This window comes from Aythya fuligula, chromosome 9, assembly GCF_009819795.1.
Source record: "Aythya fuligula isolate bAytFul2 chromosome 9, bAytFul2.pri, whole genome shotgun sequence".
Classification (NCBI taxonomy): Eukaryota; Metazoa; Chordata; class Aves; order Anseriformes; family Anatidae; genus Aythya; species Aythya fuligula.
In genome coordinates, this window is record NC_045567.1 from 17,618,498 (window position 1) to 17,640,193 (window position 21,696).

A 21,696-nucleotide genomic window follows, 5' to 3' on the forward strand; every position below is an offset into this window, starting at 1 on the left:
TTCTAGTGAGACCCAGGTAGAACGCAGGATCTGAGGCATTCCCAAAATGTGCACAGATTCAAAGCAGAGCTATCTGGGCTCTTCACTGCCAACAAGTGCCAGATGTTCCCAGCCAGCTCTAATTCTGGCTCTGCCTAATACAGGCAACGTTCCTTAAGCCCTTGTTCTTGGGCATCATTTTCCCACTGGTAATGATAACAAAACATTACGAAGACTGACTAAACCATGGTCCAGTGGTAGCCTCCACATGACGGCAAAGACAGTCACTTCCAAAAGCAGGGTGAAGGATGAGGGTTATCAGCCGCTGTTGAAGAGTTTTGTGACCTTTAATGATGTGCATCTGTCCAAAGACTTTTTTTTTCAGTTATGTTCTGACTTCTCAGAACTATTTCAGTCTGAGCATTGAACACCTATAAAATTTACAGTGCTGTTGTCTAGAACTAGAACTTCATTACCTTTGCGACCTTCTTGGGTGTTTTATGTAAGCCCCCTAAAGCTCTTTGCAAGTAGCAGTTTTGGTGTTAAAATAAAGGCCAGAAAGCCACAAACACTGCTTTCTCCTTTGCTCAGGGGTCATTGTGCTCAGTCTAAACCCGCGTCCAGCTGCAGCCAGTTAGCTGTTATCTTGATGGCAGGTGGATAACCTTGGTGTCATTCTGGTGCCCACACAAAGTTTGTTTAGAGAAACTCAGAAGTTTATTTGCAGTATAAACAGGGCACGATGAGAACTAACCAACCCCAGCAACTGCTCATTCTGTTTACTTTGCTATTGGTCCTGAAAAATAGAAGAGGTAACTAAATCCTTGTCAGGCATTCCTTTTCCATTTGCTTTTTAACAAGCCTTCTCATTCAGGGGGCCTTTTTTTGTCCAGTTATGAAACCTTTCATTGTGCTAGCACTCTGCTGTAGTTTTCTTTCTAGCAGAGCCACCCCTCTTCCATTTGAGTTTTTGGACTGTGATAACCCTGATGTCTTCGAAGCTGTTGACACAGCACTGAAGAAATATAATGGAGACAGCACTTCTGGTAATCAATTTGCTCTGTACATGGTGATGGAAGCCAAGAGAACAGTAAGTAGACTTCACAAAAAAAAACCATGTTGAAATTGTTTATGCGCTCTTAATCAGATTTGTTCCGTCTTATTCACAAAATATAGCAAGTGTGACAGCAAAATGTCTTGCAAAAAAAGTTTAAAAAAATAAAAGAAATGGCTTGCATGGTGAGATATTTGTCACCATGACAAGCAGGGATGTTCTTATCAATGGAGCGGTGGTGCTGGTGAATTGCTTATTAATGCAAGGACTAGATAATAGGAAACTTATACTACTAATAAAATGCATCTTACTTGTCCATTCAGTTTTTTCCTTTCTTTGGGAATCTTACCTCTCTCTATCATCAGTAAGGTTCTTCAGATCAGTGGTTATTAAAAAAAACTGGATGTTATCTTGAATTGCTAGTGTCACGCATTTAAAAAAAAAAAAATAAAAGAAAAGAAAGAATGACCTGATAAAGCTCAGCAGTACCGTGAATACATTGTTTGTGATATTTGATTGATACTAGTCCTAAGTCAGAGATGTATCTAAAGGCACTAGGTGATATTTTAGTCAAACAGGGTGACAGCTAAAATTACAGAAGAAAAAAAGAACGAAACATGATCTTTTGCCTGGAGTCCTTCTGTACAGAGTTAATCTAACAAAGAGTATTTACCTCTGAGAGGCATACAAAAATGGTATTACCATAATAATGACAAGCATTACTTTACTCGAAAACAACATTAGCATTTTTTCTACTGAATTGGATTTTCAGATGCAAAACACAAGAAACCCAGTGTCAGAAAGAATATTTTGCACTCCAGAGTCACAAGGCACTTTTTTTTTTACCCAGATAGAAGTTGACCTCAGAAAGGGGACATGAATTGCTAAATGCCTTACAGGAAACCACCCACACCTCTTGGCACCTATCCTCTGGTTTCACTGTTTTCAAAGTGGGGAGATCATAGCCTGTAGTGACAAAGACTAAAGTCTGTCAAGCCCTTAGTATAATTAATATTAAACAAATGAATAATCCCACTGTTATCACAGAACTACATGCATAAAGGCAGCCAAATGCAAACATCTTTATATCACAGCTGTAACACCAACTTCTTTCTTGCTTCCTTCTAGTAGGGCTATAACACCGCTTCCTCCTCCAAAGGACAGAAGTTATTTTCAGTATTTTACCTTAAATAACGTTCTATGTTTAAGAATGCATATTTATTGCAAGTATTATTCATCTTTCCTTCTCCCAATATACTGCCTTTTCTTAAAAGATGTGAGGTGGAAACGAATTATTACTTTGAATCACTGATCAGACTGTGATGTTAAGAAAAAACAGAGAAAAGGAATCTACAAGAGAGCTTTCTTCATATTGTACATTCTTTTCTAAAAAGGGTATAGATTTTACTCATTGCTAGTCTCACAATCTTGAATGCATTAATTAAATAGCTGGTTATTACATATTCATGTACATTCATTATTGATAAGGTAATAAAACATAAAAGCTGACTGGTGGAAGACTGAACCTGCCCCAGTTAAAGACATAACTGTTCATAATAATAATGAAATAAACCAACAACAAATAACATGCAGAAACAATGTCTTTTCTCACGTGTTTCATTTATTCACTGAACTGATTTATTCCAGGTTTAGAAAACTGTAACAGACAACACAATTTGGCTCTTTAAATCCACATCCCAGACAGTATAATCTGATGCAGCTCCATAAATGTCAGTTTACACCTGCTGAGGATTAAGTCCATTATATTTTTAGAGACCCTTTCATCCTGTTTTACAGCCTGCAGCCATCACATCGCATACCTCTACTTAGGTATACTACAGAGGTGTAGCAATACACAACAGGAACTGAAAGAACACAAAATATAGTTCTGTCTTCACCTACATCAGTGTAAATACTCCACCCATGTCAACTCAGCTTCTCTTTCTTGGTACTGCTTCATTATCCTTAAATGATACTGCTAGGAGAATTAATATTAAAGTACAGCAATTGCCTGTGTTTGAAATAGTACGCTAGCAGAGCATTTTTAGTGGCAGTAAATTACTAGGAACTTCTGGCTTTGTATGTCCTCTGAAGGAAGAACCACAGATATTGCAGTGTGTTAACGTTCCCTGTAGGCAATTCCCTGCTCTGTTTATGGCGAGGAGAAAATGCCCCCTACTTATTTACCAACATCAGAAACGCTTCCACTGATCAGGCCAAACTTTACTGAATAGTTTGTCTGTATTTCATCTTATGGAATTCCTGAGACCACCCCTAAGAGCAGCTCAGCCTTTAATGCCTATAGAAAAACTGCAAGTACAGCCAAAGGCTGGCTCTGGAGCCCCCCCTTGCCCCTTTCCCCCAGTTTGGAAGGGCAGCATCAGTACCCTGTTACATGATGTGAAGTACCCTGATGTGAAGGCAGGCTGGGCATTGCCAAGATAGGATAGTATTTACCCCTTAAAGCTCTTACCTTTTCACTGGTGTCCAGATTTATCACTGTGCAAATGATGACTTGTATATTGTTTTCATCCAGGTAGGTCCTGACAAACAACTCCACGTGAAGTATCGAATACAAGAGACCACTTGTGCCGCTGAGGAGAACAAACCCTGGCAGGATTGTGATTACAAAGCATCTGCAGAAGCAGTAAGTGTCTAAACTTTTTAAAGGTTCTCTGTAGAGAAGCATCAGTATAATGGCCAGGACTGCAGTCTCCTGGGAAATAATATAGAATTAAACTTCAGTAGCTCTGTGGCTTTTGAGAGCTGATAGGACTAAAGTACAGAACTGTTTACAACCCTGAAGTTAACCACTAATATTTGTGAGTTTACCATTGAAATCCTAAATATCAGCAGAAAGGATCATTTCAGAGCTTCAGAATGACGGCTCACAATAAATCCAACAGAAAATACTTGCACAACCAGAGTGTGAGGGCTGTCAAACTCTCTGGTATTTGTGTCTGACGCAAACTTGTATAACCAAACTGTCTTCATATTGGCACCAACAAAACCACTGATATGGAAGCCACTGTGGCAGAACATTTACCAGAGGGTAGCTGGCAGTGCAAAGCCTGTCTGGCTCATGCTACTGCAGAGCACCTAGAGAGAAGGTGCAGTCAGGCCCACGTAGCGTGCAGGAACGCTACACATAGCCAGCAGGTCATTGCTATGTCACGCTGTACACATGCAAAGAAAGGGCTGAGAGTGACCACAGCATGTGAATCCATGTGGAACGTCACAATCATTGTTGTATATATTGTATCAGCAGAGAGGAAATTGCTTAAATTATGTATTTACCTAGATTTATTTATGAGGATGTGTTCACTTCCTTTATGCTGACTGTAAATTCTTCGTTTATTAACACGCATCAACCATGATACAAAGCTATCTTCCAAATTATGTGCTCAGTTCATCCTCTGCTCTCCTCACAAACAACAAAACAGATCCTTTACCAGGAACAAAACAGCAAATTTGACGTAACTACAAATGTACATATCAACTTGTTTCCCAAACTGAACTTGCAACTGTCAGCTTTGCTCAACAGCTAGAGAAATATATAGCACAGTATTTTTCTTCATCAAGCAATCTTAAGACAAATGTTGTCATATGTATTTGCAGAAAACAGGAGTATGCACAGCTCAAGTTCACATTAATAATGTTGAAGGAACAAGTAATGTTTCGCAAGATTGCCAAATTGTTCCAGGTACGTAATTGTTTGGGGACAGCATTCAAAAAGTACTTTGACAAATAAGAACGGGGAAAACATCGTACTGAGGCTTTCAGGAAATCTTCAAGATAGGAGCTCCTCATCATTCTGTTCAGACACTCATAAATCATCTTGCATAAGCAACTACATGTTAAAGGTAACAATTTCACTTCACTTGTATGCATGTATAAGCTAAGTCAGCGAAGCAGAGGTAACTTCTTCTGTCTATGGAGACAACCTCATTACCTGGTGATCTAAAGTGGCATTTGGGTGTGTAGTAAGTTGCTTTAAACATCAGAATTATACCAAGTTGGATTAATTTGCTTTAGACCAAAAAGCACATCAGTAACCTAGAGATTAGATACCTCTTATCACACTTCAAATTTCTGTCCTTACTTATTCAAGTATGAAATTGAACCAGAAATGAATAGGGAAACAATTATGACAGAACTGTATCTTAATTTTCTCCAAACTAAAAGTGACGATTTCATTTCTGTTAAATCTTACCTTAAAAAAAAATCTAGTCCCAACTGCATTTTTTATTTAATAAATAATAAAATCCAGTAGGAATGGAAACAAGTAAGAGAGAAACTGTGGTATATTTTAGACCTTAACAAGTACTACATTTCTTGCCTATAAGACATTCATATATGACTATTATGTTCACAGAGTAATTTTATTTATCAAAAGCAAGTCACATTGTTTGAAAGCTTTGCAACTGAGGTCTTTATGTATCTATAACTAGCATTCGTGTAAGACAAATCCAAACTAGTTTTAAAATATCCATCTAACTGGTAGCATTGAGCTAAGTACATATTAACTACAAAAATATTTACCGTGACTTCTGAAATGTTTGGCAGGTTATCTCTGGTTTTTGTTCCTTATTAACTTGTTTAAAGCTACCACGTCTGTAACTACAATCAGTGTCTTTCTAGGAACCGCAGTACACACTAACTCCATGCTCTACTACTGCATAAAGGCCACTTGGTTTCAAATACATTTGTAGGGCAATGGTGACACCTAGTTGCCAACAAAAGGTGCATGAATCTCACAGACTGCATGGGAAATTAGCATTTGGATCTTTTAGTAAGCTAAAAAATCATGTATGATTTATTAAAAAAAAAAAAATCACAGATTCAGCATAAGAAGCTCATCTTGTTACCACATTATAGCAACTGAAAAAAACATATACATTTGCTCAGCTTTTATAAAAATGTGTAAAAATGTTGAGAGCGTAGTCCTTTTAGAACTGGGTGTACTGTTGTATTATCTTCTTGGTGATTACTCCCTGAAAACAGCATAATTTTTCTGTAACATATATATACTGACCCTGGACTGGTTCCCTGGCTGGTTCCGAGCTGGCATAACTGCATTAAAGCCATTTTTTGCCAGCCAAGGATCAGGCACACAAACTTTATTTCAATTCCACAGAGACCACACAATGTCCCACTTTGATTCCCAAGCTCATTGAATCATGAAATTAATTTATGTACTGAACTATAAAATTAATTTATGAAAATCCAATCCATGATTACCAGAAAGGAAAGAGAGTTAATAGGATTAGTAGAAGGAAAGAGAATCCCCATCAAACTTGCCTATCGACAACCAAGTTGGTTAAGCCTGAGGGTAACACGAAGTGGTAACTGGCAGCCAAAGTGACTAGCAGGGAGAGTTCAGGCAACAAACATCTACAGTCCCTAAGAAGCTCAAAGTCAGGGCAGTTCACATGGCTGAGCCAAAACGCTCTTGTCCAAATCCTCCTCCTGAAATATTGTGAGCACAGGAAGCAGCTGCACACAGTAGGTGAGCTCTGAAGGACCTGAAGAACATCTCTTTTAGTTGTGACCTCCACTGATTTCTTCCCGAGTTGGATGAGGGATGACCCCTCCTTGGTGGTGCCAAAACTACCTGGAAGGTCCTTCAGAGATCTCATGGCTCCTGAACTCATTTACTCCTCTGAACTAAGTTCACTGATGGATCCAAATAAGAAGCAAGCATCTAAATACAGTGAATGTCTTTGCAGGTCCTGGAACTGAAATCTGGGTTTTGCTGATAGCTCTTATTAAAAGCAGGAAAGACTCTTGCTCATTGAACCTTCTCTTTCGTTCCCAGACATGAAAAATTAAAACCTGAGGCTTCTTTACATGAAGCCCTGCATGTTTTTGGTTTCTTTCTTTTCCAGTTCCACCCAAGGTAACGCATTCTCAGGCTATTTGTCTTGGATGCTTTCATGATATAGCAAGCGACACCTTACAAGTATCAGAAATTCTGAAGCGAGCCATTCAGAAATTCAACAAGGACAGCAAGGAAGTCAGCCTCTTTAAACTTGTGGAAATCAAGGAAGCTAAAAGACAGGTCTGTACGGGACTTTTCTCTACATGTTTAAAAAAAAAAAAAAAAGTATTTTGTTTGTTTTATGTATTCATTTCTGATTTTAAAGTGCTTTACATTTCTTAACAGAAGTGAATGGAACGCACATAGAGTGTAGACCATGTAAATAACTCCATTTGTAAGAAATCTAGAACTGTTAACCTACTGAATTTCCAGAGCTGTCAACTTTACAAACTGATTTTAAACACTTTCTCTGCAGCTGCAATTAACCAGTGTTCAGCACCAGTTTGTTTTTACTCAGTGCTGACACAGGCATCTTATGTCATCTCAGATGTTCTTGAGTATTCCTCTTGGCCTCTCCCTGAAGCTCCAGCAGGAACAGGCCTCTCCTAGGGGCTGTGCCAGCCTGTGCAGATGTCTCAAATGCTCTACAGCCTCTCAAAGAGTAGCAGGCGCCTACATTTTGGCAATACAATAGGATCTGTATGTCAGTAGCTGATATCCACTATAGGATAATTAAACCAAATAAAGGAAACAATGTCTGTGAAAAACAAGAAGTCAGCATGTCACTGGCTGAAAGATTTCTGCACAGAGGAATATCTGCTTTGCAAGAAGTGAATGCTCAGGTTGCAGAAATTCCTTGTTATCTAGTATTCCATGCAACAGTTATTTCCCCATGAAAGACTCTCTTGGTGTGATGTTGCTGGAAAGCAAAGCCTCTAATTTGTTTTTTAACTAGCTTATAATAACCTGACACCAGCTACAAACCATTTTCTTTGAAGGTGTACATATTTGCTTAGCCAAAAAGCATCTTCTAGTCTCATGTCAATTTGACCCATGATTTAATTCACAGTTCTCCCTTTATTTACTGATGGCAATGATCCTCTTAGCTGAAAGACAAGCTTACACAACACTTAAGCCATATGACCAAATGTCACAGAGACTGCAATTCAGCAGCTGGAAATTAAGCTATCAAGTAATTTCTGGCCAACAGAGACTAGTCAGAGCCCTCTACTTTAACTGATCTGTGATGGAAAGCACCTATATTTGATTCTTATTTCCCTTTTTTTAATCCAATACTACCTGACACAACACTGTGACATGGATACATTTCATGGGTGAGGATCAATAGCCACAGTGAGGGAAACAGAACTGCTTCCTGAAGAGAAAATGGAAAGAGGTCAAAAATCTGGACAAAAAAAAGGAAAAGGGGAGAAAGCCCAAAGCAGACAGAATTACAAGTAGATGACAAATGCAGGACACTCAATAACAAACGGTGCCAGCAGTGTAAAGTTACATTATGCACGTACTATTTTACTATGTCACCTACTCAGGAACATGGGAACTGCCAAGCTGCGTTAGTGCAGTCATCCATCTAGAGCAACTCCCCGTCACTGGGAGTAATAAGGAACAGATTCTTGGGAGGAAAGTGCATGGAACCATGCATTACAAGGCTGCAGGCTTGCCAGGAGCAGGATCTGAACATAAACTGCATTTCTAATTACTACATGACTTCGTTTACTTCCTGTATCACAAGGACAACACTTTTTGGGTTTGTTTTTGCCATGATCACTGTATGGCTTGATGTGATTCTAAAAGGGTGGAGTTGTTTTCTTTGCTGATTGAATTTCATAGTTTAACTTCTGAGTTTGTATTAGTTTACATAACACATATCTCCTAAATATCTGTTCCAGGTGGTAGCTGGATGGAATTACGTAATCAAATATGAAATCAAGGAGACAAATTGCTCCAAGGCACAATTTCAAGAGTTAACTACAGAGTGCAAAACCATTTCTCAAGGCGTAAGTAATCTTCAAAACCTGTTTGTCACAAAAATATCTTAAAAAATAATGGTTGAGCTCTGACTCAAATACTTATTTATATGTATTTACAGCCTTACTTATCTAATGAAGATTAAATCCAGGTTTATAGGTAACTGTCTATAAACTACAAGGTAGACATTTTCATGGATGACATTTTCAAGTATCTTAGCCCTAAGATCCTGAATCACAACAGCCAGTTCAGTGCCTAGCATGGCGTTAGGATGGGTTTCTCCATGTGCGCCCCTTTACATTTCTCTACATTAATTTCCTTCTGCCAGATCAAACCCCTGTGCCACCCAGCTCTTAAATTCCTTTCTCTGTGAGACTGATCATTAGCCCTATGCTGTTTTATGTATTTTAACTGGTTATTTATCCTTGCAAGGGCCTTTCCTCTTATTCTACAGTTAATTTCTTTCCTTTAGAGTCTTTGATAAGAGATTTTGTTGAAACTTCTCTGAAAACATAAGCATACATTATCAACAAGGCAGGTCTCTACCCACTTTTGTCGATCCTTTTGAAGAACTTTGACAAATCTACAAAATACAACCCTTGTCTACAACAATAAACCCGACTCCCTTTGATGTATTCATGCCCCTTAATTCTTTCCTTATTCTAATTTCAAATAATTTGAAGGGTACAGACATAAGTTTTATGGGTTTATGACATGTAAAAAAGAACAGGATCACATTTTTTTTCTTCCAGTTAAATAAAAAAAATACCACGGCAATCTTAAGCACATCATCTACCACAATTCCCTTAGAGCACTGGGATGAATACAAGCAGACCCAGAAACTCGGTAGTGTTTGATTTAATAGTTGTGTAATCTTCCTTTTGGTTTTTACAGTTTGAGACAAATTCCAGTGAGTTCTCCACAAAACAGGATTCTGGTTTGTAAACCTCTCCCTTTCTTTGGAATACATACAAATAGTTTCTTCAGCTTCTCCTTTATGGTTTTATTTTCTCTGAGCGGTCTTTTTAAACCCTGACCATTTATTGGCTTTGCAAATCGTCTGTCAGGCTGCTTGCTTCCAGGATATCGAAGGAAGGATTTATCAGCAGTATGCTTGACTTCATTAGCAAGAAGCTATTAGGATGTGAGCTTGTTCATTATTTCTAAATAATAAGGACCTTTTTTAAATTTTATTCCAGCGTATAGGTAAATGTGATGCCAAAGCTTATGAAAGCATTCAGGCAGAGATTGTAGACGTTGCAAGCCAGTGCAAGTTTCCAGGTATGTAATTGGTGCTATCAGTTCTGAGAGTTCTACAATTTCATTGTTTTTCAGTCATAAAAAAGATAAAAATGCAAGTGATAAGAACAGATAATAACAAGAGAAAGCAATTAGTCTGAGATAAAATGGCACCGCCTCTTAATGAAGTATTACCATGGAATGTTTTTGACTTCCTACAACTATCTCATATGCAAATGAAAGTTTTATTTTATCATTTCTGTACTGCCCTATTGCTATGACATGGAGCTGGCTGCTGACTCTCATTTACAGATTAGCAGATACAAACTCAGAGTATTACTTCCTACAAAAATTAATTCCTTCTCTATCACAGACACAACCAAGTTAAAATCACATTAAATAAGTAACTCCATCTAACCTTCCGAAGAGCTCTAATGTATTCTTTTGAAAGGCAAAGGAGCTGGGGACATTAGGATATTGTCCAAAATTGGTAATTCAGCTATCGATACTACCATTATTTGTTCCATACTGCATAGTTTTACTTAAATTTCATACATTAGAGGTTGTCTTCTTTTCCCCCGGTAAGTAAGCTACTTAGAATTTTAAGTTCATTACAATCAAACCCCCAGATGGTTTCTTACTGTCACTTTTTCCCGTAGCCATCTATTTGGACACAGATTGTGACAGCTTCAGGGCTTTAGAACAGGGAGTACAGTGTTACTCTATGCAGGAAGTGCTGCATTCTCACCCATTACCCATTGGTTTGCTTTTCTCCCATAAATTATAATGATATTCTTCAACGCACCCATTAATTGCCAGTATCATGCACCACTTGTTTTCCCTGCTTCAGGTTCTTCCATACGTGTAGCTATTCCCTGCCTTTATTTGCTAGCTATTTGCAGTCAGTAAACACAATTCTTGTTTTTCTGTTACGTATCCAATGTGACACTATGTGCTTTTTGAGATAGCCAAGATATAATAATGTTGACCATATAAAACGCAAATCTATTTTGGCTTAATTTGATAGACTCAAATCTGAAGTTTGCCAGAAGGCAGGGGTTTAAGAATAACTGTTTTTCCCAGCCTACATCTATTTATGTTGAAACTTCTGTTCCTTAGATTTGAAATCTGTTGGTTTCTTGCAGCTGAAGACATGGTAAATCCTCCCACTCTCATTTGTGCTGGTTGTCCAAGGGCTATCCCCAATGACAGTCCAGAACTGAAGGAACTGCTGAAGGTTTCTATGGAGAAGTACAACTCAGAGACCAACGATGACTTCTACTATAAAGCTGGAGTAATAGAATCAGCAACAGTGCAGGTTGGGAGTCACTCTTCCTTTTAGAACTGATTCTCCATATGCCACAGAAATGAAGAACAGACCCGGCAGTGTTACTGGTCTGAGCTGAGTGTTAGCTGACATTAATATTTCAATTTCAAGTAATATTTATCTTTATATTTTGATATGCGTGGTAACTGAGGGATCTAAACAATTTTGCTGGTGAAATTTAATCCACCTTGGCTTGGATTGAAACATCTCCAGTCCTTGATTTCTTTTCTTTAAACATAATTGCTGCCTATCAGATTTCCGTATCAGTACCCCTTTTAATCAGCCTTTGTGACACTCCATAGACTTTTTAAAAGTAGAAAAGATTTATTAGGCAAAACTACTCACTTGATCCACAACACCAATACTCTGTATGTTATTTTAGGCATCATCTACAGTAGCTATAAGCTCCAAGAAATGGGGCTTTCCAATTCCCCTCATAAATCTGTTATTTCATACACTAATTCTGCTGTTAATAATACTCCAACTAGGCTCACAAGAAAACATCTGTGCATAACGAGATACACAGATAAATGCAGCTAAACAACAAGATACCAAGAGGATAATACTGGTCAGCATTTCTATTTGCCTACTTTACTGTCCAAACATATCAAAATAGAAGTTTAGGAAAGAATTGAAGATAAAATAGTGAAGAAGTTCAGAAAATACTTTCTTAAGATCTTGTCATGAGCATGAGCAGTACCACTGGAGAATGCACTAGAAGCCTACATAAGTTTTTCCAAATAACTTATCTTACTAATAACAATTCTGCCTTTTCATCATTTAAACATTTTTCCTTCTCATGTTTCACATCATGATCAATATTAACACACATAATTTTTAAAAAGGGACTTAAAAAGACAATTTCATGTTTCTCCTGCTGTCTCTAAAGCAAGATACATTATCTCAGGCTGTGTAAAAATACTAAGACAGCTTGTACCAGGCACACTCTTCAAACAATGAGGTTTCTCTCCTTAATTCATTTGGCAAAAGCATTTATATTCAACTGAGCCTGTTCACCACGCACTTCATTTTACTAACATTCAACTCTTCTTACATCATATTTGGCTCCCCGCAGTAGTGTCTCTAATGATTTCATTTGTTATTAATAAATTACGACAGGCATCCAATAAAACAAAGCCAAAACTGTGGGCCCGATATTCTGACCTCTCTCTCCCTCCTACAGTTACTATGCTGGAATTTCTGAGAATGGGAACTGGAATAAATACATGAGTTGATTAGAAGCAGACAGGTTTGCTGTCAAATATTTTAATATCGTTCTTAACATATGTTGTCCCAGGGGTCAGGTCGTATAGATTACAAGTAGTATAAGCTTGTAGAAAGCCATCTTTTCTCTGAACCCTTTTCAATAAAAATGCCTTTACCACAGAAAGCCTTCTTGCTGATTTTTCAGGTGGTTGCAGGACAAATCTACCATCTAATATTTAGAGTCCAGAAGACAAACTGTTCAAAGAATGAGTTTGAAAAGCTTCATGAAAACTGTGAAGCCACAACCAACAGTGTAAGTAATGAGGATGTTGCCAATTGTAATGTTCCTAATGGACAAATTCATTTGCACAGGAACTGGTAAGCACACGAAGTAAACTTGCATCTGATCCTGATTCCTGTTACCTCTCCCAGTAAATTTTTGCTTCAACAAGGATACCTTCGGGTGTTTGTTAACTCCAAACCAGTGACAATGGCAGTAAAACATGAAGCTTAAACTGAGTCACTCCAACTGCAGTATTGTAGTGCTCATTGTAAAGCAAAAGGGACTTTATTATGATACTAAAGAATCAAAGAAAGGAGGCTATTGCAGTAAGAAATGACTGCAGTGCTCCTGAACCTGTGGCACTTTCAGCTGAGGAAAACTGGAGATTTTAGCGTTACTGGTGCACAAAGGAATTATGCTTCTGGAGTATGTGCTGCCGATAATTTGAAAATCTGTTCCAGACAATGGAAAGTAATGTTGATGGGCCTGGAAAGCATTGGTGCAGGAGCTATTTGAGTAAGAAAAGCCTTATTTCCACTTCTTTTTCCCATCAGATGAACAGTGCTTACCTCCGAGAGTTAAAACTGTTAGTACAGCTGGCATTACCTAGAAAAAAAAAATTGCTTCTCCTTCCTCCTCCCCAATTTCCTGAATTTTTAGTAGAGGTAATATGATCATCAAACAATATTTTTTAGGAATATCTTGAAGATTAAATAATGCTCCAAAAGTGCTGGGCATGAACAACCCAGTCTTTTAAGATCCAATCTCCAATCCAAAGCTGATGCATCCTATAACCTCAAAAAGCTAAGCAGTTATCTGTCTCAATACAGACCTCTCCATCAGTAAGACAGATTTCATTGGTATCCAAGTAAAATTTCTAGTATTTAAAAGTATTATTAAAAATTAATATTTTTGTGTGCACTCCTCTTTTCTGTTGTTGCCTTAAGATTTTTTTTTGTTTTGTCAACAGCCACTATTGTACTGTGATGCACAAATTTATGTGGTCCCATGGGAGAATAAAACCTCTGCCAAGGTTATCTGCTCTGAAAGCCAGCCAATGGTATGATTACTTATGATAATTGGTAATGAAGAGAATAGAACAAAGACTTTAAAGTATTTCCCCATGCCAAATGATCCCCTACTTTGTACCAAAAATAAAGGAATTCATTGTTCTTTTAAAGACCTCAGCAATGCCACACTTTCCCTCTCACCCCCTAACCTCAGCAGCTTGTGACATCAAAGTCAGTTTTGCTGTAACGTGAGACAGTGGACAACACAGTGATTACAGGAATACAAAAAAAGGCAACAGAGCAGTGAGAACATTGTCCGTTGACTGCTCCTATGCATTATCACTTAAGTTCTGAAGTATTAAGCCCCATCAACTTCTTTTAATTATTATTTGTAATTCATTGCCAAAAATGTATTTGATTGCAGGTTTTTGTTTGTTTTTAAATAAATCTGGGGATCCCCATGCTCCCTGATCCAGAAGACATACTGAATAAAGTGAACCTAATTAACCTGCATTCATATTCAGCAACTTCACTCTGCTCAGAACCTTCATCACTATCTATTCATTCATTATATATCAACTAATAAATGGCTCTCTTTTGTTTCCATTAAAATATTGTAGCCTTAACATCTTTCAAATTTAGCTCCTACTAAACAACCCTGATTTGCAGTTAGATAAGTAAGGATCAGACACTTTGTTTCAGAAACAAAACTCAGTTTTCACCAGGCATTCAGTCTTTCCCCAAGAAATTCCCCAAGTCTGAAGCTCTTGCTCTTGTTCATGTAACGAACACAGCTGATACTGCAATGTTTTTCAGAGTACACTTCTACGAAGGCCTCCAGGATTCACTCCTTTCCGAAGCTTTGCTGCGCTACCACAGATGGGTCAAGCTCCATCATCTGATAGAAATGAAGAAGAAAGTCAAGCACCTGGCAAAGTAACAAAAGATGATGGAGAGCAGCAAGAAGGTGAAGGTGAACACGGCCATAAACACGGGCATAAACACGGGCATAAACACGAGCATGGGTTTAAAAAGGATGATGAGTCTGCCAGAAGGCACAGGCAGGAAACTGACTGTGGGCACAGAAGCAGCCACGGGTGTAAGCATCGAAAAAACAGTAAAAATGGTAAGCATAAACATCCCAAATCTGAATCTTCTGAGGAATCCAGTGAAAGGGTTTTTAATCAAAAGGAAACCTTCCCATCACTCAATGCTGAAACAGCATCAGAGCTGGTTAACTCAGAGGTTACAAGAAAGGAAACTGGTACTCCTGCAGAACCAGTAGATCTTGATGGGTTGCCAGATCGCCCGGAATCTCCTCTCCCCAGATGTCCTGGAACCCCCTGGAAAACAATTATGGACCCATCACTTCCTTCTAGCTTTCCCCGAGAATTCACAAATGAGGATCTCTTGCCTTCTGCTGTAGATAATACCAGTCCTACAATAGAAATCTCAGCACCTCCCCAAAATGAAGAGACGAGCTTTGATCTTTCAGATGCTTTACCATAGTTCAAGTATCGGTGGATCCTCTCTAGAAGGGATACAGAGAAAAACAGAAAATTATTGCCTTTTGAGATTTATAAGATCTAAGAGGCAAAAGCTCCTGTTCTTTTAGCTAAGATACTCAAGTAGGTCACCAGCACTTCTGGGGACCTAAGACCATACATAAGTACTTTGAGTTTGCATATCTTTTGCATATTTGACAAAAACATAAATCAGGCATGGCACCAATGATTCAGAACCAGTCTAGCAAAGGGACCAGGCAAGTCAACAGCCTGCTGCTGTAGAAGTTACAACCACGACTATCTCGCCTGCCTCACGTTGCTGGAAGCACACAGTCAACCACTGCATCACTTCTCACTATATTAGGTTTAAAACAATTACTCAAAAAATTTGGAAACTACATGAAAAATCTCAGTATGTGCGAAACAAAAGCAAGCTAATGTAGTGCCAGGATGCCTTTCTTAGATATCTGAAATAATATTTCTCTGATTTCCTGAAGTGTATCTTTTAAAAAACAAAATAAAATAAAGGAGCCTGTTTCACCTGTCAGTTTCTTGAATCAAAGTAATATTGCCAGCAGTCCATCACTAGCAGGCTGTTCTGCTGAATAAGGTAATGGGGAAAGCTGAGAGAATCCGCAATAAAGCCGTTCTGTTATTCTCCGTGCATAGTATGTTAACTGCACAGCGCTGCTGAGTGCACTTTTCAGGTGGCAGAGGTGCACAAACATTACAGATCAGATGGCAGAACCACAAACACTTCAGTTATCTAAAATTTGTCTACCTTCTTCCACTGTGGGTGTGCTTAATTTGGAATAGAAAATTCAGCCCAGTCTCTGAATATCTATCAAAGTCTGAGATTTTGGTGGAATACGTTAACTAAAAAGCAAATATTTCCAACAAATTAAAATGCATTTTCACTGTGTATGGATCCAATAACTCAGCTGAAAAAATCACCCCACAATAAATAGACAGAGAAATGATTTAATGCCAGATCAGTTCACCAGTTAGAAACACTACGCAGTCACACAAAAAGTTATTGAAAAGGTCAGGTGCTACAAATGGTAACTGGAAACTGGAGCTAAAAGCAAAAGAGGAAAAAAAAGGCAAAAAGTCTTCTGCAGGAGGGTATTTCTAATCATGACAGGGCAGACCCCTACAAATCACAGAACTGAACTCATACTTTCTGCATCTAAATGTTCCCTGACATCGTAAACACACTTCCCCTCTCCTGGGCCTGGTTCCTCCAGATGTAAACAGACGTGTTATTTCCCTAGCTCACGTGGTAGGTAACCACACTGTGAGCAGAACTCTGCCTATCTGCTAATAGTGAATGCTGATACTTCATTAAGGAAGTATCAGTATGATTTTGCACAAGCAATTTTTTTTTTTCTCTAATTAATTGCATTCAAAGCCACACTAAAATGGTCTTTAAGAAGTCATGATAGTCATAATTAAAAAATGTCATTCTGAATATAAATTCAGTCTGGTTACATCTAAACTTTTGTTTAATACAGTTTAATTGGCCACCATATAGGTATATCTTAGATAATTATCTGTCAAGACAGGTGATATATGATCAGAAACGCTTACGAACTCCAAGATCTATTGCTAATCTAATCCTGCAATTTTTTCATTCATTCCTTTCCTTGCAGCATAAAAAGCAAAGTCTATCTTTTTTTCTTTTAGCACATGACAAGTACTAAATTTATAGAATTATAGAAAGGAAAGTCTTTAGAGTTATGTTGGTTTATTCTTTTTTTTCTTGAATATTGACTAGGATAATTCTGGCGATAAATGAGAATTCTTTGCATATGCTATACTATTAAAAAGAGTGTAAGTTCTGAACAGTTTTTCTTTAAGAATGAGAAGACAGAACCTTGGCATATTCTCTCTGCTGAGCCATGGATACATGGCCACAAGTCGTGAAGCAGAGATTGAGTGGCCAGAGCAGGATAATATAAACCTGGACTCTTCACTGCCTTGAATTTAGCATAGTGATAACAAGAGGTTTCATTAATGTTTAATACAAAGAAGTCAGCTTCAATTTTGACTTCTTGTTTTTATAACGTACAAAAATCATTACTTCAAAAAAAAAAATCATTCTGGACTAAAATCAGTGCACAAGTCTAAACATTTTGAAACAGTATGTTCTGACAGTTTGAGGATGGAACATTCCAATTCTCACTGACATGCTCCCACAGAAGGTTTTAACTGTGACAGAACAGTACTTTCTAATGGAAAAATATGCTGTCAGAAAATTACTGACCCGGCTTGTTTCAGACCTGCTGCTGAGAAGCTCTGCAAAACTACCAGTTTCTCCTACTGTTGCTGTCACTGGAGCTCTCTTCATCCAGTGCACTCCAACGCTTAACGAGTGCTTTTCTCCTCGGCCAGCAGATGGCAGATTTTCTGCTGCAGTAAAGTCCCTGATCCCCAAATGCGATCCCCAAATTAGGGTTTTGTGCTTGCCAGGAAAGGCTCACCATTCAGCGTCTCTTCTGTGTTAGTAACACTGCAAATCAAACACCACATCTGTGCTACCAGGATTAAACATTAAGCTCAATCAAATGCGCATAAAAAGCTCGCCAGTCACTTATCGTCTGCAAGGTGTATGAATAGTGCTGTAATTTCATGAATATAAAAATTAAAAATAATAGCTAGTCCTGCATCAGAAAAAACGCATTGTGCCTGATATAAACAACTGGACATGGGAGTCTAGGGTGTGAAAATATGTCTGAATTAAGCCTGTTTGTGATACTGCTGAGAACCAGAGCCACCTGATGGCCATTTTGCTACTCTCTTCTCTCTTGTTCATTCCATCTGCGGCAATGAGACAAAAATACGTATTTTAACCGACAAGAAAAAATCCCAGCTTTACTTTCAGTGGCCTGCTGGGGTTTTGCTATAATTCAGACGTGACCTTTTAATCACAATCTGCAATTCCAGTCATCCTCTAATGCTATGTTCCCATCGTGTAACTAGCCAGGGGAGAGAGATGTGCAGGCACCTAACAATAGAAAATTGTGGGAATTAACAGTGAATACTGGAATGTGATGAGATGTAAGAACCTACTTCTTTCATTTTTTTCTTAAGTCTCCCAGCCAGCAAGATAATTGCTCCCAGTTCAGAAATTACGGCTCTGAGGATAAAATGGGTCTAAGTGGGTAGACAATTAGGAATGGCAACATGACATGGTCACTGATGTATAGACAGAGCCATACCAAATCTGAAGTTCAGATTCCTCAAGTATTCTTAAAATATACGTATATATATATATGGAGACAGATATTTTCAGTTCCACAACCAGCTACTCACACACAACTCTAGATTCTGCCGTGTTTACAAAAACGAGATTTGTATAATTCAGCTTCCACAGCTTTAATTATGCTTTAAGCAAAGTTGTCTTGGTAAAATGTAATTAATAGCAATGTTTCTACTGCATTCTAAAGTAAGCGGAAGGCTGCTTTAAGGAGGAAAGAGTGGAAGTTTTCCTAATTGGGTAAGGCATCTTGCTACAATGAATACTAAAATTACTGCTGCTACTGAACTGGTTTCAATCTGCTGCTCAGTGAAAACTCAAACATAAGCTCTAAAGGAGTAACTCGTCCCAGTATGTAATAACAGATCACAGAAACCTGATCTTGTGATCCCTTCTGCCACAAATACCAGATCACACATTGCTGAGCTGTGATTTCAAGACCAGATATTAAACTGATGGTTTCACACCGTGAACTACCAACCTTGCTGTTTCAGTTCAAAGTGAGTCACAAAGAATTCCTGACAGAATCCAGATGCATGTAAAAGAAGTGCATTTGGTGTAAAACTGATACCCAAAACATCTTTTATGAGATGTCACTGTACAAATATGGTGGATGACCCTCCATGTTCCACTGCAAACACTCATTAAAGGAGACCTAGTACACCACTTCCCTTGAAATTAAACAATAGTTGTGTGAACAAAAAATAAGGGAGTGAACAAACAAAACTGAGTCAGGCAGGGAATGAGTGAGGGTATACCTTTTACTCAGGAAGGGCATTTTTAAATTAAACTTAGATTACCACAGGAAAAAAAACAGTTGGGGTAAATAACAACGGAGTACTACTGAAATGTAATGGTCATCAACAAAACATGGGATCCATAGCACAATGAAAGAAATATTTTTACCTACATGCCCAAAACACTACTGTTCAGTACCTTGAAAAATCCACCAGACACATGTAAAGAAATTTAAATGATACAGGAACATTATTTCTCTCTAACCCTTAAGCATTTCAGCAGAAGTGAATTCAAAGTTGCCATTCAACTTAGTAGGAAAAAAAGATTAATCCCATAAAGCATCACAGAAAAGTAAATCTACTATATCTGAATTCACTTCATTCCTATGTGCCAGCTGTTCCACTAGCTGTGTATTAACTAAAATACTAGTAATGCTTACCAAAAATAATAATAACAATAATCAAGGGATATAATGCAACATAACACAACTTCCCAGGAATCAATTCAGTATTGACAAAATGCTCCATAAAGAAAAAGAAGAATCAGTTCCAGAAGGTGTCTAGCTGTCATAAGACTGTTTAAATAATCAGTCCGAATTCCCCCAAACTGAAAAATCTTGTTTAAGCACAAAGGCCTAATTTTAAATTGTGCTGAGAAACCAGTACTCCCATTAACTTTAAATAGCTTTGTAAGTGCTCAGCATGTCTAAAAATCAAGCCTTGGAGCGCTCAGCTAGTGCCTTTGGTGTAGAAACACTATTACTTGAAAGGGAGTTGGACACCGAATAGTGCAGGACCTCCTTGCACAACAGAAAAAGGTGATTATGGGCAGCATTAACCCTCAAAAACAGCTCATGCATTTAGAAATGTTTTGGGAACTGGTGCAGGCACTGGCAATAATCACAGAGGCACTAGTGGCTTAATTGCTTTTTTTTCCTGGCTCAAATACAGAAATTAGAGTGTTCTGGGCAATGTTTTGTCATACTTCCTTCTTCTCCTGACCATTCCCACAAAATAAACCAAATTGAAGAAGCAGAAAAACAAGCACAAAGTACAAGATCTCCTTTTTCCTCAGAGTTCCGTACAAATGTGCAGACAGATTAACGGACTTATAAACAACCCTTTGTTTGGGTTACCTTTAGATAAAGTCCCTTTTCTACCAAAAGACAACCAAGAAGACTTTGAAACTTCCTCTAGAGCTGATAGATTGGTTAGTTGTAGTTTACATAGTCTAGCACAGGAGTAGCTTCAACAAGGCAGTTGTAATGCACCTGCGCTTTGTTTTGCACACTGGACACAGCTGATCAGCCACAACATGTGTGTAGCAGCGCTGCTGTAGCTCTTCTCTTTTTCAGTGTAAATACATACTTTGGTTCCAGTTGATGGTGGCAATAAATATACCAAGTATGTGCAAGAGATAATTACTTGAAACATACGAGAATAATCTGTCAATTAGCAACATGACTGCTTCTGGCTACCTGTTTTTGCCAACGCAACCTACATTAAGTTGATCTAAGACTGCAACAATAACTTTCCACTAATATTTATCTACAACAACTAAATTTTATCTGTATAAGGATCATCCATTCCTTCTTGAATAGTTACCCAACACACAGGGTTTTATTATATGGGGTCATACTTGGCTGAAGCATCATCTCAGATCTCTGAAGAACCCAAACTGGTCCACAAGGTGAGTGAACTTTCCTGAAATGCAGAGCCTAATGCTCTGTGGAACTCAGACATATACAAAATTATTCACTCCAGATATAAGATATGAGCAACTGTTTGGAGCAGAAGATGACTAAACCCTTGTCACCTGGATTACCACAATCATGGATTAAGCCTTGACTTTTGTGTGCTGGCTCAAGAGACCTATGCAAAACTGAACAGGATGTCATCAACCACTGACTGCAGTGGGGACTACAGTAAGTAAAAAGAATGGTTCCAAAGACTGCAGATAAGCTGTCTGCAGCTTATGACACTGACAAAATGAGTGTGACTCACAAAATGAGTCTGACTCCAAAAAAAATACACTTACACATCCAATTCCTCATGACATACCTTTGAAATGGCAACTGATGTATTCATGATCAATATAGCTATCCTAGTGTCATTCACAGCTGAGAAATGCCATGTATAAATGCTATAATCTCAAGGAATAACAATTTCACAGTGAGATACTGTACTGCTAACAAAATTCAGAATCCCAATTGTACTTTTATTTATTTACAACCTGAACTGATGAATCTTGATCAAGCTAACAGGCTGCTATCAGAGAAATTCACTC

The 21,696-nt window shown here is 38.1% G+C and overlaps 1 protein-coding gene across 1 annotated transcript; it reads left to right on the plus strand.

Annotated features, from left to right (window-relative positions):
- Positions 1–716: 716 nt before the first annotated feature.
- KNG1 (kininogen 1) lies at positions 717–15,953 on the plus strand. Its single transcript, XM_032193091.1, has 10 exons — positions 717–1,069; positions 3,570–3,680; positions 4,652–4,736; positions 6,922–7,094; positions 8,765–8,872; positions 10,043–10,124; positions 11,228–11,400; positions 12,821–12,928; positions 13,869–13,958; positions 14,725–15,953. The coding sequence occupies exons 1-10, from the start codon at positions 875–877 to the stop codon at positions 15,415–15,417; spliced, it is 1,818 nt and encodes a 605-aa protein (XP_032048982.1). The 5' UTR covers positions 717–874; the 3' UTR covers positions 15,418–15,953.
- The last annotated feature ends 5,743 nt before the right edge of the window (positions 15,954–21,696 follow it).

Bases quoted from the DNA above. Each gene is read 5' to 3' on its own strand.
- KNG1 (XM_032193091.1), top strand. From the start codon at position 875: ATGAAACCTTTCATTGTGCTAGCACTCTGCTGTAGTTTTCTTTCTAGC. The intron at 4,737-6,921 runs GTACGTAATTGT...TTTCTTTTCCAG, and splicing joins AGATTGCCAAATTGTTCCAG to TTCCACCCAAGGTAACGCAT. The intron at 11,401-12,820 runs GTTGGGAGTCAC...CTGATTTTTCAG, and splicing joins TAGAATCAGCAACAGTGCAG to GTGGTTGCAGGACAAATCTA.